This window comes from Babylonia areolata, chromosome 10 (assembly GCF_041734735.1).
Source record: "Babylonia areolata isolate BAREFJ2019XMU chromosome 10, ASM4173473v1, whole genome shotgun sequence".
Lineage (NCBI taxonomy): Eukaryota > Metazoa > Mollusca > Gastropoda > Neogastropoda > Buccinidae > Babylonia > Babylonia areolata.
In genome coordinates, this window is record NC_134885.1 from 29,800,717 (window position 1) to 29,817,257 (window position 16,541).

Below are 16,541 nucleotides of genomic sequence, written 5' to 3' on the forward strand. Positions count from 1 at the left end.
ACACACAAACATTTAAGGCGGTCATCAAGTGTTCCCTGTCATCTATTGTTTTCCATCATTAACAGTACAGCTTTTATTTTATTATCATTAGGCCTATCATTAAAAATTTTCTTGGACATGCGCTCTCCTCAATCAAATAAACGTGGTGGTTACATAATGAGTGATTCCCCTTGTCCGAGTGGGTGTTGCCAGACGGCAGCACAAAATCAAGATGTCGGCGTCCTATGAATGAAATTCGGCTGCTGTAGTGTTCTGTCTGGAAATATTCTGGGGCTGTTTTGTCACAAAATCAGTTGCAGTCATGAGTATCAAAGCCTTTGAACTCGTGCCGGCTGTTGAACGGGTCAAGCTTATGTCAGACAAGGCTAAAACTCAGGTGATACTACGTGGTGATACAACGTTATTGTGACAGCGTTGTTTTCGATTTCACATTTGGGATGAAGCGACGAGGATGCAGTGTGTGGATGCACTGGGGATGTGCCGACAGTGCACTGTGTGTGTGTGTGTGTGTGTGTGTGTGTGTGTGTGTGTGTTTTGCAAACATGCGTGCATGTGTTTGTGCTTGTCTGCGCGCGCATGACATACAGTATATGATTTTCAGACACAAAAACGTATATATATATATGTATGTGTGACTTGAGTGCTTGTGTGAAAACGAATGCGTGTGCATATGTAATGTGTGTGTGTGTGTGTGTGTGTGTGGTCTCATGTCGATCATCCTTTTGTTTACAGTCTGAAGATTATTGATGGCAACAATGAATCAAGGGGGTTCAGTGCTGTAGATTTGTGGTGAGAGATGTTGTGCATGTGTATGCATTTATAATACAAGTGATTATGCTGCTTGAGTGTGTATGTTTGTGTGTGTGTGTGTGATTTTGGTGCATTTATATATTTTTTTAGGACTTGGTTGAAAATGTGAATGATGGTATGTTTTGTTCTTTCAGATTGAATGTATTGACGTTTGTGGCAAGAATGTGTACATTGGAACAAATGATTGGTGAGTCAATGAGAAAGTAAGCTACTTGGTAACAGTTGTATATCTTGTTTTCACAGATACACACACACACACACACACACACACACACACACACACACACATACAGACACACACACACACATATATATATATAATATATATATATAATATATACATGTGTGTATACAAGATATATATACACACACACACACACACACACACACACACACACACACACACAAACAAACAGAACTTGAAGTCTAGTTGTGTGAAAATGTGTACACGCACGCACACACACACACATACAGACACACACACACACACAATCACACACACACACACACACTCTCTCTCTCTGTGTGCATCATTTTCCTTAGTGCACATACACATGTGTGCACATTTGCATGTAGATTATATGCTTAATGCAAACAATAATTCTTTATTCAGTCATCAGCAGTGTTTACAATGTATATGTGCATAAACAAATTTACTCAATTGACTTAAATTAAAAATATTTTGTAATTAAAAATATTTTCTATCATCTAAGAAATGCATATATGTTGAGTGCTACTGTCCAGCTACCTACTGAGGATAAAAGATGAAATTTTCTTGATCCATGATTGTTGATTCATAAGCCAGATAAATACTAACAGTGTAGTTGTGTTGAAACTTGAATTCAGCAGTTTGTATGTTTGCCTTTGTTCCAGTTTTGTGGTACACTACAGTATTGAAGAGGAGACCAGCAGCTCTGGTCGCATCAGTTACAAGACAGAGAAACAGGGGCACAAATATCTCACAGTGGTGAGTGAATTCCCTTGGTTACAGTTGGTATCATGGTATTGTATGGTATTGTATTGTATGGTATGGCATTGTATTGTATTGCATTGTATTGTATTACTCTTTTTGTCACAACAGATTTCTCTGTGTGAAATTCCAGCTGCTCTTCCCAGGGAGAGTGAATCACTACTGTAAGAGTGCTACCTTTCTTTTTTTTTTTTTTTTTTTCTGCCTGCTTGTGAATTTATTTTCCAATTAATTTTCTATCGATTTTTGCCAGGAACAACCCTTTTGTTGCCATGGGTTCTTTTATTTATGCTATGTACATGCTGCACACGGGACCTCGGTTTATCATCTCATCTAAATGACTGGTGTCCAGACCACCTCTCACGGTCCAGTGGAGGGGAAGAAAATACTGGTGAGTCGGGGATTCGAACCAGTGCACTCAGATTCTCTCACCTCCTAGGCAGACGCGTTACCACTAGCCAACACTGCACTGGTGTTATTGACTAGAAAGTCTGCAAAGTTATTTAGAGGCTGCATGAATAGATGCTCACCATGTCTAACTGCCCATGTTTAGTAAGAGGAAGCTGGAGATTTCTGGGTAAGATTTATACCTCTGGGTTTGTTGGCACACATGACATGCGTAAACTGATTATACCTTTGTATGAATTTTCGCGATTGGTTAGCTGTTCCTGTTTTTTTTGAGAGGCAGTATCTTTTGGTTTAATTTCAGCTGCCAGGAGTATGCAAACATTCATTATTTGAAAGTTTTTGTTGCTGTAATTTTATGTACTAGGAATAAATGTATAATGTGTATGTAATGTATGCATTGAGCAATGTCCTCTGAAAATGCACACAGCAAAAGGGTGGAGATGTTTATTTTCCTTTTCATATCTTGTGGAAAGCAGCTCAGTCTTCCGTGTGTAGGTTTTAGACTCAGCTGCTTCTTCTTCTTCTTCTTCCTCTATTTTCTGTCATCGTTATTGTGATTTCTTTTCTTGGAATATCGTCGTTGTGATTTCTTGCCTTGGAATTGGGTCTGTATTTGTCTTTCTTATGCACTATTTTCTTTCATCATTATTGTGACTTCTTTTCTCGGAATATCGTTGTTGTGATTTCTTGCCTTGGAATTAGGTCTGTATTTGTCTTTGTTATGCACTATTTTCTTTCATCATTATTGTGGTTTCTTTTCTTGGAATATCGTCGTTTTGATTTCTTGCCTTGGAATTGGGTCTGTATTTGTCTTTGTTATGCACACTTGCCTCTTTGTCAGTTTCCTGTTATGCTTCTTCCTGTCTGTTTTCTTGTCTCTGTTTCTTTATATCTGTCTGTCTGTGTGTCTTTGATTTTTGTTACCTAATTGGAAATTATATACGGTGACAGCAGTTTCCTTTGCTGGACAGAAAAGTATCAACATCAGTGTGTATATGTGTGCATGTGTACGTGTGCTTGTATGCATGCACACACGTACATATTCATGTGTAGTGTGTGTGTGTGTTTATCTGTGTGTGTGTGTGTGTGTGCCTGTGTGTGTGTATGCGTGCACATGCGTATTCATGTATATTCATGCCTGTCATGTATTTGTGCAGAAAAAGCCAGTGGTGCAGATCAAGTCTGCATCAGCACTGAACAGAATTATGGTTCTGTGTGACAACACCCTGGCTCTGCTTAACATGATGGACTTAGAGGTTTGTGGTGTGCTGTCTCTCTCAGTGTGTGTAAGAAAGGGTAAAGTGGAGGGTGAGGGAGGTGTTGAGGTGGGAAAGCGTGGGTGGGTATGGAGTGGTGAAGAAAAAGCAGAGAGAAGGTGCATGTGAAATATATGATACATACACCAGTGCACGAAGTCATCTGTACGTGTCTGTGTCTGTGGTGTCACTATCCCAAAGTTAACTGTCTGCGAGGGACTGCTGCAGAACTCTGGGGCAGGTTAACCACCATGAGAAAGTCTGCATTACTGACGAGCCATTTCAGCATAATGGATGCAAACTGTTAAGCCCCTGACTCGTGGCAAATATCACTTAATTGTGGAATCATTGCTTCTTCGTGTCCGTGGCTGACCCCATTAGATATTTATGACAGATAAGGTGCAGGTTTGGATCTGTTTTTAGAGATTTCCTGCCCTCCGAATACAGATGTGACCCAGTGTAAATGCCCAGTGATTTTATATAACACAAAAAGAACTGAAAAACAAGAATTCATGCAACATAGCTTGTGGCAGATGAAGGAAAATCACTTTTTTGTCTTTCAGCCAATCATGACAGGAGCGAAGATCAAGGGAGTGAATAGTTTCTCGATCAACGAAAACCCCATTCGGACAAACCCGTTCAGTGTGGAGGTGAGTGCTGTGGTTCAGGAGATACACACCCTGCAACGATAGGAGTTGATACTACACAGATGTGATGTAGTGTGGTTTATGGTAATGCCTGAAAAGCAACAAGAGGAAACAGCAGTTTTGCTGCAAATGTGTTTGTTCTGTTTCGATATAGTGTTCAAAATCCTTCCTTTTTGTTTATTACTTTATATTGGAGTTTGATTATTCACTGTTGTTATTTTAGTGTTGATAAACATTGTAGTGTTAGCATTATTTTAGTTTTGTTTAATCATGTTATTTGATAATGTTAGGCATTCTTATTCAGTACTTTCTTGTACTGTAGTGGTAATCTTCTTTGTTGCTTAATACTATATCGTTGATTGCTTTTCTTTTTTGTGCTTCTGCTTTCTCCCTCTGTGATCATTGGCTGCAAATGCCGTGTTCACTTGTATGTACGAGTAGGCTTTTTAATGTATGACCTTTTTTTTTTTTCACCATCTAGGCAGCTGTACTCCGATTTTGGGGATGTGAATGTTGGGTATACTCATGTTTCCATAACCGACCAAATGCTGTCAAGGATTATGGCATCTTCAAGGTGCTTGTTTTATCTTTTTCATGAATATACACAGAAAGGGGGTTCAGGCACTAGCAGTTTTGCACATCTGTTGACCTGGGAGAATGGAAAAACCATCATCCCTTAACCAACCAGGAGCTGTGACCAGGATTTTAACCCAGAACCCTCAGATTGAAAGTCCAGCAAACACTTTAACCACTTGGCTGTTGCATCTGCCATTTATTGTGTTCAGCTGCAGTTTCCATCAAGGAGAAGAATAGTATTATTTTCTTACTTCCCAATATGCCTTCTCGTATTTTTGGACCAGTCTGAATGGTGGTAACCCAGGTGTGCTTGAGGGTGTTGAATTTTCTTTCAAGTGTTCTGTGATAGGTGTTCTTTGGCCTTTGGAGCAGGGTGGCAGAATGATTAAGACACTTATCTGCAATTCAGTGTCCATGAGAAATTGAGTTCGACTTTCGCGCTCTTGCATTGTCTCTGAAGCTTGACTGGAAAATCAAACTAAGTGTCCAGTCGTTCGGATGAAATGATACACCGAGGTCCCATGTGCAGCACACACTTGGTGCACTGATAAAGAACCCATGGCAACAAAAGTGTTGATTTCTGGCAAAATTCTGTGAAAGAAATCCACTCTTATCGGTACACATATACATATATGATTATGTACATATAGATAGATTTACGATTTACATACTGATAGATCTATATGAAATTATGTATATATGTATTCATGTATGTATGTATAGACAGATGTTAGAAGAGAGACAGAGCTGAATATGTGTTTTATGTTTTGATTTTTTTTTTTTTTTTTTTTTTTTTTTTTTTGAAGAAATGGTGATGTAAACCAGAAAGTGTGAAGAAAAAGTAGCGTTACGAAAACGCAGTTCAATAATTTATAACTGTCTCTCTCATGTGCAACATTGCGCTGGGGGAGGGGGGGGAGTTGGTGGTGGGGGGAGCTGCTTTATTTTCTTTTTATATTATCTATATTCAAGCAGATGCAAACGTGCTAAAAACCAAAGCAAAAATGAATCGGTTTTCATTGTATACAGCGAATCTTACTACACGTGGGAAATTCCAGGCGTAACTTAACTTTCGCTTTACTGCAGCTGAACCGTCAGAACCGACCAGTTTCCTTCGGGTGGGGAAGGAGAGGGTGATTTACCCCCACCCTTCCGCACTGCGTGTGTGCCCCAAAACGGCTTCAGCACTGTTATAGACAGTAAGAAGGGGCCTGCCGCGAGTGGTTTATCTCTCTTTTCTAATCTCCGATGTTACCTAGCTGTCTTCAAAACTGTCTTCACTTTACAGCAGTAATACTGGGGACATGTAAAGAAGTGTGGTGACCACTGTTCCAGATCTGCGTGGCCCTGAAGAGGAAGATGATTCAGTTGTACACAGTGACGGAGGACAGACTGATACATCTCCGCGACTTGTCTGTGCCAGATCCTGCTGTGGCTCTGGTGTGTATCCCCCCCCCCTCCTCTCCCCGACGCCCCCCTCTGTGTGTGTTTGTGTGTGTGTGTGTGTGTGTTCAGAATTATTTGGGTACAAGACATTTTGAATATGAATTTATGTATGTATTGGTGTGTGTGTGTGCGTCATGTGTACGTGTGTGATGTGCATGTGTGTTTAAAAGTATTGGGGTAAGAGGAAATTTCATCGTATTTGTTATGATTTTTGTGAATTACTTTTTCAACATACATATTTTGATGATGGTACTCATTAGTATTGATGTATGTGAGTTTATTTGTGCATGTGCGTGTCGTATGTGCACATACATCTACATATATTTAGGTCCTATATGTGTGCAGGTTGTATACCTGTTAATAACAGAACTCAATATTGTTTGCCAGTTTCTGTTGCTTTGCAGGGTATCGACGGAATCCATGTGTGTGCTGCACTCAGCACTTCTTACAACATGGTGAACTCCGAGACCGGGCAGATCCAGTTCCTCTTCCCGTTTGACACTGACAACAACAAACCCATTGTGAAACGTATCAGCAAGGTAGATTATTGTTCATTGACACTGACAATAACAAACCCATTGTGAAATGTATCAGCAAGGCATTGTTAATTGACACTGACAACAACAAACCCATTGTGAAACGTATCAGCAAGGTAAAATATTGTTCATTGACACTGTCAACATTAAAGCCATTGTGAAACGTGCCAGCAAGGTAGAGTATTATTCATTGACACTGACAACAACAAACCCATAGTGAAACATCAGCAAGGTAAAATATTGTTCATTGACACTGTCAACATTAAAGCCATTGTGAAATGTACCAGCAAGGTAGAGTATTATTCACTGACATTGACAACAACAAACCCATAGGGAAACATATCAGCAAGGTAAAATATTGTTCATTGAAACTGTCAACATTAAAGCCATTGTGAAATGTACCAGCAAGGTAAAATATTGTTCATTGACACTGTCAACATTAAAGCCATTGTGAAATTTACCAGCAAGGTAGAGTATTATTCATTGACACTGACAACAACAAACCCATAGTGAAACATATTGGCAAAGTAAAATATTGTTCACTGACACTTTCAACATTAAAGCCATTGTAATACGTATCAGCAAGGTAGAGTATTGTTCATTGACACCAGCAACAACAAACCCATTGTGAAACTTCTCAGTAAGGCATTGTTAGTTGACTCTGACAGTAACACAGCCATTGTGAAACGTATCAGCAAGGTACAGTATTATTGTTCATTGACACTGTCAACATTAGAGCCATTGTTAATCAAACCGGCAAGGTAGAATATTATTCACTGACACTGACAACAGCAAACCCATTGTGAAACATATCAGCAAGGTAAAATATTGTTCATTGACACTGTCAACATTAAAGCCATTGTGAAACGTATCAGCAAGGGAGGGTATTGTTCATTTGACACTGACAACAACAAACCCATTGTGAAACTTGCAAGGCATTATTAATTGACACTGACAGTAACACAGCCATTGTGAAACGTATCAGCAAGGTACAGTATTATTGTTCATTGACACTGACAGCGACAAATTCATTGTGTGGGTGTGATGAAGCATAGCTAATCGTCTGCATTCTTCCTCCTCCTACCCACCCCACTTTGCCCTCTACTGAAGTCATCATGTAGTGTGTGTGTGTCTATGGGTGGATGGTTATGTGTGTGCAGGCATGTGTGTGTGTGTGCGTGAGCATGTGTATGAGTGTGAAGGGTATTTTTGTCGTGTGTGAGTGCGTGTGTGTGTGTGTGTGTGTGTATGTGAATGTGTGTGTGTGTGTGTGTGTGTGTGTGTGAGATTATTCATACCTGCAATTTGTAGTATTGTCTTGGTGTATAGATACACATATGTGTGTTGTTTTTTCATGTGCAGAGTTGTGTTATTATGCAAGGCACTTAGAGACCATTATATGGGGAGTGTGTGCCATACAAGTACTTTTTTTTTTTCTTCTTCTTCTTCTATTTTTTCTTCTTCTTCTTCTTCTTCTGCTTCTCATTATTATCATTATTGTGAAACATATCAGTAAGGTAAATTCATTGTGGTGTGTCATGTGCTGTGTGTGTGGGTAGGAAGAGTTTTTGCTGAGCGGCCCTTCGGCACTGGGCATGTTTGCAACGTCTGCCGGCAGTTCCAAGCGTCCTCCCATCCCTTGGTCTGAGAATCTGCTGTCGATTGGCTACGTCCACCCCTACATCCTGGCCATGAACGATGAGTTCATCACCATTCACAGGTCAGGCTGCCAGACTGGGTGATCATGGACACTGATATCAGTTAGGGTGGTCATAGATGCTATCAGTGAGGGTGATCATAGACACTGATATCAGTTAGGGTGATCATAGATGCTATCAGTGAGGGTGGTCATAGATGCTGTCAGGGCGATCATAGACACTGGTATCAGTTATGGTGATCACAGACATTGATATCAGTGAGGGTGATCACAGACACTGATATCAGTTTGGGTGATCACATACACTGATATCAGTCAGGGTGATCATAGACAGTGATATCAGTTTGGGTGATCATAGACACTGATATCAATTAGGGTGATCATAGACACTGATATCAGTGAGGGTGATCATAGACACTGATATCAGTGAGGGTGATCATAGACACTGATATCAGTGAGGGTGATCATAGACAGTGATATCAGTGAGGGTGATCATAGACACTGATATCAGTTTGGATGATCATAGACACTGATATCAGTGAGGGTGATTATAGACACTGATATTATTTAGGGTGATCATAGACAGTGATATCATTTATGGTGATCCTAGACATTAATATCAGTTACAGGTTATCATAGACACTGATACCAGTTAAGGTGATCATAGACATTGATATCTGTTATGGTGATTATAGACAAATTAATGCTGCAGCCTTGGGGCTTAGTTGGCCTTTGGGAACCACTCCATCACTGACTGTCCTAAAACCCTGTTGGCCGAGAGAGTGTAACTTGGGCAAAACAGTCTCCACTATAATCAGGTGAGCTGTCTCACCATGTTGTCAGCCACTGAAACTAAACCAGAGGTCAACTCCCCTGACTCACTGTCTTCTTCTTCTTCTTCTGCGTTCGTGGGCTTCAACTCCCATGTTCACTCGTATATACGCGAGTGGGCTTTTTACGTGTATGACCGTTTTTACCCCGCCATGTAGGCAGCCATACTTCACTTTCGGGGGTGTGCATGCTGGGTATGTTCTTGTTTCCATAACCCACTGAACGCTGACAAGGATTACAGGATCTTTAACGTGCGTATTTGATCTTCTGCTTGCGTCTACACACGAAGGGGGTTCAGGCACTAGCAGGTCTGCACATATGTTGACCTGGGAGATTGTAAAAATCTCCACCCTTTACCTGCCAGGTGCCGTCACCGTGATTTGAACCCGGGACCCTCAGATCGAAAGTCCACCGCTTTAACCATTCGGCAATGGCGCCCGTCTGACTCACTGTGAAAACAGACTCATCCAGAACTTTGAAACAGACACAGTGTAACGTAATTAAAGCAACCATCTATGAGGTATTAGTGTCTGTGGGGTGATCAAGTGTCATCAGTCAGGGTCCATGGTTTGCAGTGAATGCCACTGAAGCTGTTGGCAGTGAGTGGTGAGTTTATTGCATTTACCATCAAACCAAGGAGAAAAAGACAAGGCAGTCTGCAGGAGCTGTTTGGAGCTGGCAGACACAGAGTAGATACCTGGAAAGAGTGACATGGATAGATCATGCTGGAGATGAATAATATAAAAATAATACTCTGTGGACTGCAGTCACTGGGACTGTGATAGATAAACCTTGGAATGAGTGGCATGGGAGTAACACCACTGAAAACAGTGCAGATGATTGGGCAGCAAAGAACAAAAACAAACAAAAAACAACAACAACAAAAATCAATCCATTTCTTATCTTTGGCAGTCAGGAAATATGTTCTATTTTTCTTGAACCATTATCTCTCTCTTTTTTTTTTTTTTTTTAAAATAATTTTTTATTTTTAACGATCAGTGATGGCGATGATGGAATACTGAATTGACCAGCACACTGTGTGTTTCAGTATCCTGGACATGCAGCAGAAACAGGCCATTCCCTTCCAAGGGGGCGCTGCTCTGGATGACTTTGATGGCCGTCTGTTTGTGGCGTCAACCCGGGAAGTCTACGCTCTGGTCCCAGTGCCTTTAGAGAAACAAGTGAGTCATGAGAGAATGTACACTACCTCTGTCGTGGTGTGAAATCAAAGTGAAAACACTGCCTCTGTCGTGGTGTGAAATCAAAGTGAAAAAACTACTTCTGTTGTGGTGTGAAATCAAAGTGAAAACAGTGCCTCTGTCATGGTGTGAAATTAAAGTGAAAACACTACTTCTGTTGTGGTGAAAAATCAAAGTGAAAACACTACCTCTGTCGTGGTGTGAAATCATCACTACCTCTGTCGTGGTGTGAAATCAAAGTGAAAACACTGCCTCTGTCGTGGTGTGAAATCAAAGTGAAAACACTGCCTCTGTCGTGGTGTGAAATCAAAGTAAAAACACTGCTTCTGTCGTGGTGTGAAATCAAAGTGAAAACTTTGACTCTGTCGTGGTGTGAAATCAAGGTGAAAACACTGCCTCTGTCGTGGTGTGAAATCAAAGTGAAAACACTACCTCTGTCGTGGTGTGAAATCAAAGTGAAAACACTACTTCTGTCGTGGTGTGAAATCAAAGTGAAAACACTGCCTCTGTCGTGGTGTGAAATCAAAGTGAAAACACTACCTCTGTCGTGGTGTGAAATCAAAGTGAAAACACTACCTCTGTCGTGGTGTTAAATCAAAGTGAAAACACTACCTCGCGGAATATAATGATAATAAACTGTGGGTTATATAGCGCAGTACCCCCATCTCAGATGGTGCTCACCGCACTTTACAGTAAAATTACAAGTTTGAGACTAAGTGATGTAAAGATATGTTCAAAGTTAACACAGTCTCACGTGACATTGGCTAGAATATACATATTTAAGACTAAGTGACATGAAAATATGTAAATCAACACAGGCACCACCAGTCTCAAATCACATTGGCACAAATCAAAGCAAAACAAAGCACATCACATTCACCATAGTCAAAAAGTAAACACCAAGGAACCAGCATCACAACACCGAAAAATCATCACAAATGCATACAAATCAACACAAATAGCACACCCAGCAATAAGATCACAGCTACCATATGCAGGAGAAGGTTCAGTGAGAAAAGTACAGTTTGAAAAGATGTTTTGAGTGCTTTTTTGAATGCAGATGTTGGGGTGAGAGGATAGTGAATTCCACAGTTCAGGTGCAACAAAAGAAAAGGAACGTTCACCATAAGTTTTTGTACGAATCTTTGGAATAGACAGTGTGCGCTTTTCATTTGAAGGACAAAGTTGTCTGGATGGTGAATAGACAGAATGTAGATCTGAAAGATAGACAGGACAAGAATCAGTGAAGAAATTGTGACAAAGGACTGAGAGTTTGTACTGTATTTGTGCTTGAATGGGGAGCCAGTGAAGGGAAGCGAGTAGGGGAGTGATGTGTTGATCTTTCTTAGCTTTGAGAGTTGCTCGTGCTGCGGAGTAGACGTTCCTTCTTGCTAGCTCTGGGTCTCATCTCCAGACCTTCATCAGGTGGATATTGGAGATGAACTGTTGCCTTCCTTCTGTCAGGTACAGGCACAAGGAGGAAGGTGACATTATGGTTGAGACACTTATCTGCCAATATAGCTTCGGTGAAGGTCTGGGTTCAAATCCTGGTTTAATTACACATACTTACCCGTGACCCACTAGGAGTGGTTTCGCCCTTTCTCCCAAGTTAGATTGGAAAATCAAACTGAATGTCTGGTCATTGAGATGAGATGATAAACCGAGCTCCTGTGTGCAGCATGCACTTGGCACACAGAAAAAAGAACCCATGGCAACATAAGTGTTGTCCTCTGGCAAAGTTCTGTGGAAAAAATCCACTCTGATATATATACAAATATATATGCATGCACTCAAGGCCTGACTTGAGCACTGGGCTATGCTGCTGTCAGGCATCTGCTTAGCAGATGTGGTGTAGTGTTTATGGATCTGTCAAAAAAGGCAGTGATGCCTGTTTGAGAATCTGAAACTGTCAGGTACTTGCATTGTTTGATGCCGTATCAGTATTTCAGTTTTAATGAGAGCCATTCTCACAGAACAATCTCTCATGGTGATGACTGAAAGTGAAAGAAGTGTAAATATGTAACTGTTCTGCAATGAATTGTTTTCACTGGTTGGCTGTCATTGGTTGGTTTTTTTTTCTTGTTATTTTAAAGGATGAGAATTCTTACTGAAAATTTACCGGGAGTATGCTGATTGCAATGATTTTCCCAGTGTCTTTTATCGGTTTGATGATATGATGGTTCTGGATCCATTTACCTTTGTGATGCTGGTTATTTGTTATTTTCTCACCTGTGTGTGATAGACCAATGCTTGCTTCTTGTGATTGTTTCCAAGGGTAATGTGAGATATCAGAACAATACAGCAGCGATCTTTACAGTGTCTGCTGAATAGTTTTTGCCGCGTGGGGGGCTCGTGATCCGATGTCACGGCCGCCACCACGGACGCATCGCACGTAGGGCCCAGACTAGTGTGCGGATCCGGAGCAAGTATGTATGTTTACGTGTATGCGTTTGTTGTTGTTGTATTGGTGCATTTGGTTAATAAAGATGCTATGGCTAGTCCACGCATATCAAACACATAGTGGATGGTTTACACACACACAAGAAGATTTCATGCCCTGTGTTTTGATTCTCTCTGAACAGATTCAAGCCCTACTTGGGGACAAACGAGTGACTGAGGCACTGGATTTGGCCAAGAATGCAAACCGCACTGGCATGACGCGAGACAAATTCCAAAAGGTGAATGGTTAATGATCTTGTCTCTTGAGTCACTGCATGTTAGGTTTAGTTGAAATGAGTGACATGCCAGATTTCCATGAATTTCAGGCTATATTAAACAAATCATTTAATCTTTTTGTCAGATGGCAGTCAGTGAATCATTTGAAGACGAGTTGTTACCAACTATTACCAATGAAATGAATTATAATAATTTTCCTGCAGCAGAACGGTACATATCAAGTGGTGGCCTGGAGGTACGAGCATCCACCCAGGAAGCAAGAGAATCTGAGCGCACTGGTTCAAATCCCACAGTAGTCAGTATTTTCTCCCCCTCCACTAGACCTTGAGCGATGGTCTGGATGCTAGTCATTCAGATGAGATAATAAACTGAGGTCCGTGTGCAGCATGCACTTAGAACGCACGTAAAAGAACCCATGGCAACAAAAGGGTTGTCCCTGGCAGAGTTGTGTAGAAAAATCGACTTCTTTAGAAAAATAAACAGGAAAAAGAAAAGAAAAAAAGGGTGGCGCTCTCAGTGTAGGGACGCGCTCTCCCTGGGGAGAGCAGCCCGAATTTCACACAGAGAAATCTGATGTGACGAAAAGAGTGCTACAGTACATGACGTGGGCCTCATCGTCCGATATGTTGGTGTGTACAGATGTACCGGAGGATTCAGCAGCAGGCAGGGTTCATTCAGTTTGCCCAGAAGGAGTTTGAACAGGCCCAGGCGCTGTTTCTGGAGAGTGAGATTGACGTCAGAGAGGTGAGTTTGTGACTGCTTGTGTGTGTGTGTGTGTGTGTGTGTGTGAGTGTGTGTGTGTGTGTGAGTGTGTGGGTGTGTGTGTGTGTGTATGTGTGTGTGTGGGTGTGTGAGTGTGTGAGTGTGTGTGTGTGTGAGTGTGTGAGTGTGTGTGTGTGTGTGTGTGTGTAGGTGTGCGTGTGTGTGCGCACGAGCATGCGCATATATATATGTGTGTATATGTATGTGTGTGTGTGTGTGTGAGTGTGTGTGTGTGTGTGTGTGTGTGTGTGTATATATATATATATATATATATATATATATATATTATAATATGAGACATGGTTACAGTGTGAGCATCATAGCATTAGTTTTTGCTATGTGCCGTCATTTCTTTCGCTGACTTACACCAATACACATATGTAAAGGGAGTGATGTTAAGGCTGTAGACATGACAGTGGACATGCAGACCTTAAAAATAATGCGCCCCTCCCAGCGTCAGTTAGTGGAGCTTGGCTGCCAGGCAGCGTGTCTTGTAAAAACCTGGTGGGTTTAGGATGGAGGTTCTTCTGTTCTCCTAAGCCAGTATATGGGCAGAGCTGCTAGTGCCTTAACTTCCTTGATCTATGCAGAGGAACCATCACATACCCACCCCTTAAATGATGGTGTAAGAAGAGTCATACAAACCCTATTTTGAACAATCATACACATGCAAACCCTTTGAAGGTAAGTTATACACATACAAACTCACTCAAGTTAAGAACGATCATGCACATACAAACCCTCTTAAGAATAGTCGTATATATTCAAACCCTCTAAGTCTTATACATGCAAGGGGAAGAGTTGTCATGTATGTAGATGATATTCATAAACTACAAGTGGGAAACAGTGAACACTTTCAAGAACAGGCACGACAAATTCTGGTCAGACCAAGAAATTATGTTTGAAAATTTTAGAGCACGAATACAGTTAACTGGGAGTGGCACACATAAGGGGCCAGAAGTAGAGTCTGATGAAGAAGAACCCTATGGGACCTGTATTAAAAATCAACTCTAGTAACTCTAAGTAAAGTAAGTACACTGCACTCAGCTGTCTCACTGTGCCTGCGTCCACACAAACACAAACCTCCTCACAACTTCTCCATAGAAGAAACTGATGATTTACAAACCTCTTACGACCACCGCCCCTTCCAGCATGGGTAACCCTCCCTCCCCCAGAACCCTTCTCTGGACACAAACCTCGATGCCCTGTGTGCAGCTAATCAGCCTGTACCCCCACCTCCTGCCATCCAACGCCAACTTCACCCGCTCTGTCCCCGCCCTGCACGAGATTGCTGACGTCAACCAGCTGGTCAAGGGGGACAACTCGGTGCTCATGGACTTCAAGCACTTTCTTCGCACCTACCTGGAAGAGATCCGTGGCACCAAGGCCGCCTATGGGTTTAAAAAGGTACAGGGGGCCAGGCCTGTGGGTTTAAAAAGGTACAGGGGTCAGGCCTATGGGTTTAAAAAGGTACAGGGGTCAGGCCTATGGGTTTAAAAAGGTACAGGGGGTCAGGCCTATGGGTTTAAAAAGGTACAGGGGGTCAGGCCTGTGGGTTTAAAAAGGTACAGGGGTCAGGCCTGTGGGTTTAAAAAGGTACAGGGTGTCAGGCCTGTGGGTTTAAAAAGGTACAGGGGGTCAGGCTTATGGGTTAAAAAAGGTACAGGGGGTCAGGCTTATGGGTTTACAAAGGTAGAGGATGTCGGTTTACAAAGGTACAGGATGTCAGGCTTATGGGTTTAAAAAGGTACTAGGGGTCAGGTTTATGGGTTTAAAAAGGTACAGGGGTCAGGTTTATGGGTTTAAAAAGGTACAGGAGGTCAGGTTTATGGGTTTAAAAAGGTACAGGGGGTCAGGCTTATGGGTTTAAAAAGGTACAGGGTGTCAGTCAGGCTTATGGGTTTACAAAGGTACAGGAAGTCAGGCTTATGGAAAAGGTTACCGGTTTAAAAAGGTACAGGGTCGGCTGTTTAAAAGGTACAGGGTCTACCTGGGTTTAAAAAGGTACAGGAAGTCAGGCTACGGGTTTAAAAAAAGGTACAGGCCTGTGTTAAAAGCACAGGTGCAGGTTATGGGTTTAAAAAGGTACAGGGGGTCAGGCTTATGGGTTCTAAGGGCTGGCATGGGGTTTAAAAGGTACAGGGGTCAGGCTTATGGGTTAAAAAGGTACAGGGTGCTTCGTCAAGTAGAGGATGTCGTACAAAGGTACAGGATGTCAGGCTTATGGGTTTAAAAAGGTACAGGGGTCAGGTTTATGGGTTTAAAAAGGTACAGGGGGTCAGGTTTATGGGTTTAAAAAGGTACAGGACAGTTGTATGAAAGAGAACTGTGCAATCTACAGTAGATCAAATTGTCAGCCTCGTCCATATATAATTTGTAATATGTGGCCTATATTTAAGTGAGCACGCATCTTTATACGCATTGAGAGTGTGTGTTTGTGTTTTTTGTGCGCATGCATGTACTTGCACCTAAGCATATGTGTAAAAAAATCCTGTTGTGTTTGTGTTTGATTTCCGATTCATATTTGTTCCCTTGATGTACAGTCCCCCCTGCCCACCCACCCCCAGTATTCCCTGTGAACCTGGTGCACTCTGTAAAAAGGACATATTCTGTTCTGAGTGTGGTGTGGGCAGGAGAGGTGATGTCATCATTTGACTTTGTGGAATGGAGGTAATGATGCTGTGGTCCATTTATAGAAATGTGTCCGTATATATATATATATATATATATATATATATATATATATATATATATATATATATATATG

General features: G+C 41.6%; 1 protein-coding gene across 1 annotated transcript in view; it reads left to right on the top strand.

The window, feature by feature from the left end:
- The first annotated feature begins 206 nt into the window (after positions 1-206).
- Positions 207-16,541, top strand: part of LOC143286929 (transforming growth factor-beta receptor-associated protein 1-like) — a 35,989-nt gene continuing 19,654 nt past the window's right edge. The window contains exons 1-12 of the mRNA XM_076594885.1: positions 207-376; positions 945-997; positions 1,684-1,777; positions 3,346-3,444; positions 4,008-4,094; positions 6,003-6,107; positions 6,518-6,652; positions 8,209-8,369; positions 10,186-10,318; positions 12,919-13,014; positions 13,652-13,756; positions 14,990-15,181. Coding sequence (XP_076451000.1) covers positions 302-376; positions 945-997; positions 1,684-1,777; positions 3,346-3,444; positions 4,008-4,094; positions 6,003-6,107; positions 6,518-6,652; positions 8,209-8,369; positions 10,186-10,318; positions 12,919-13,014; positions 13,652-13,756; positions 14,990-15,181 — 1,335 coding nt within the window. The 5' untranslated portion in view covers positions 207-301. The remainder of the gene's footprint in view (positions 377-944; positions 998-1,683; positions 1,778-3,345; positions 3,445-4,007; positions 4,095-6,002; positions 6,108-6,517; positions 6,653-8,208; positions 8,370-10,185; positions 10,319-12,918; positions 13,015-13,651; positions 13,757-14,989; positions 15,182-16,541) is intronic.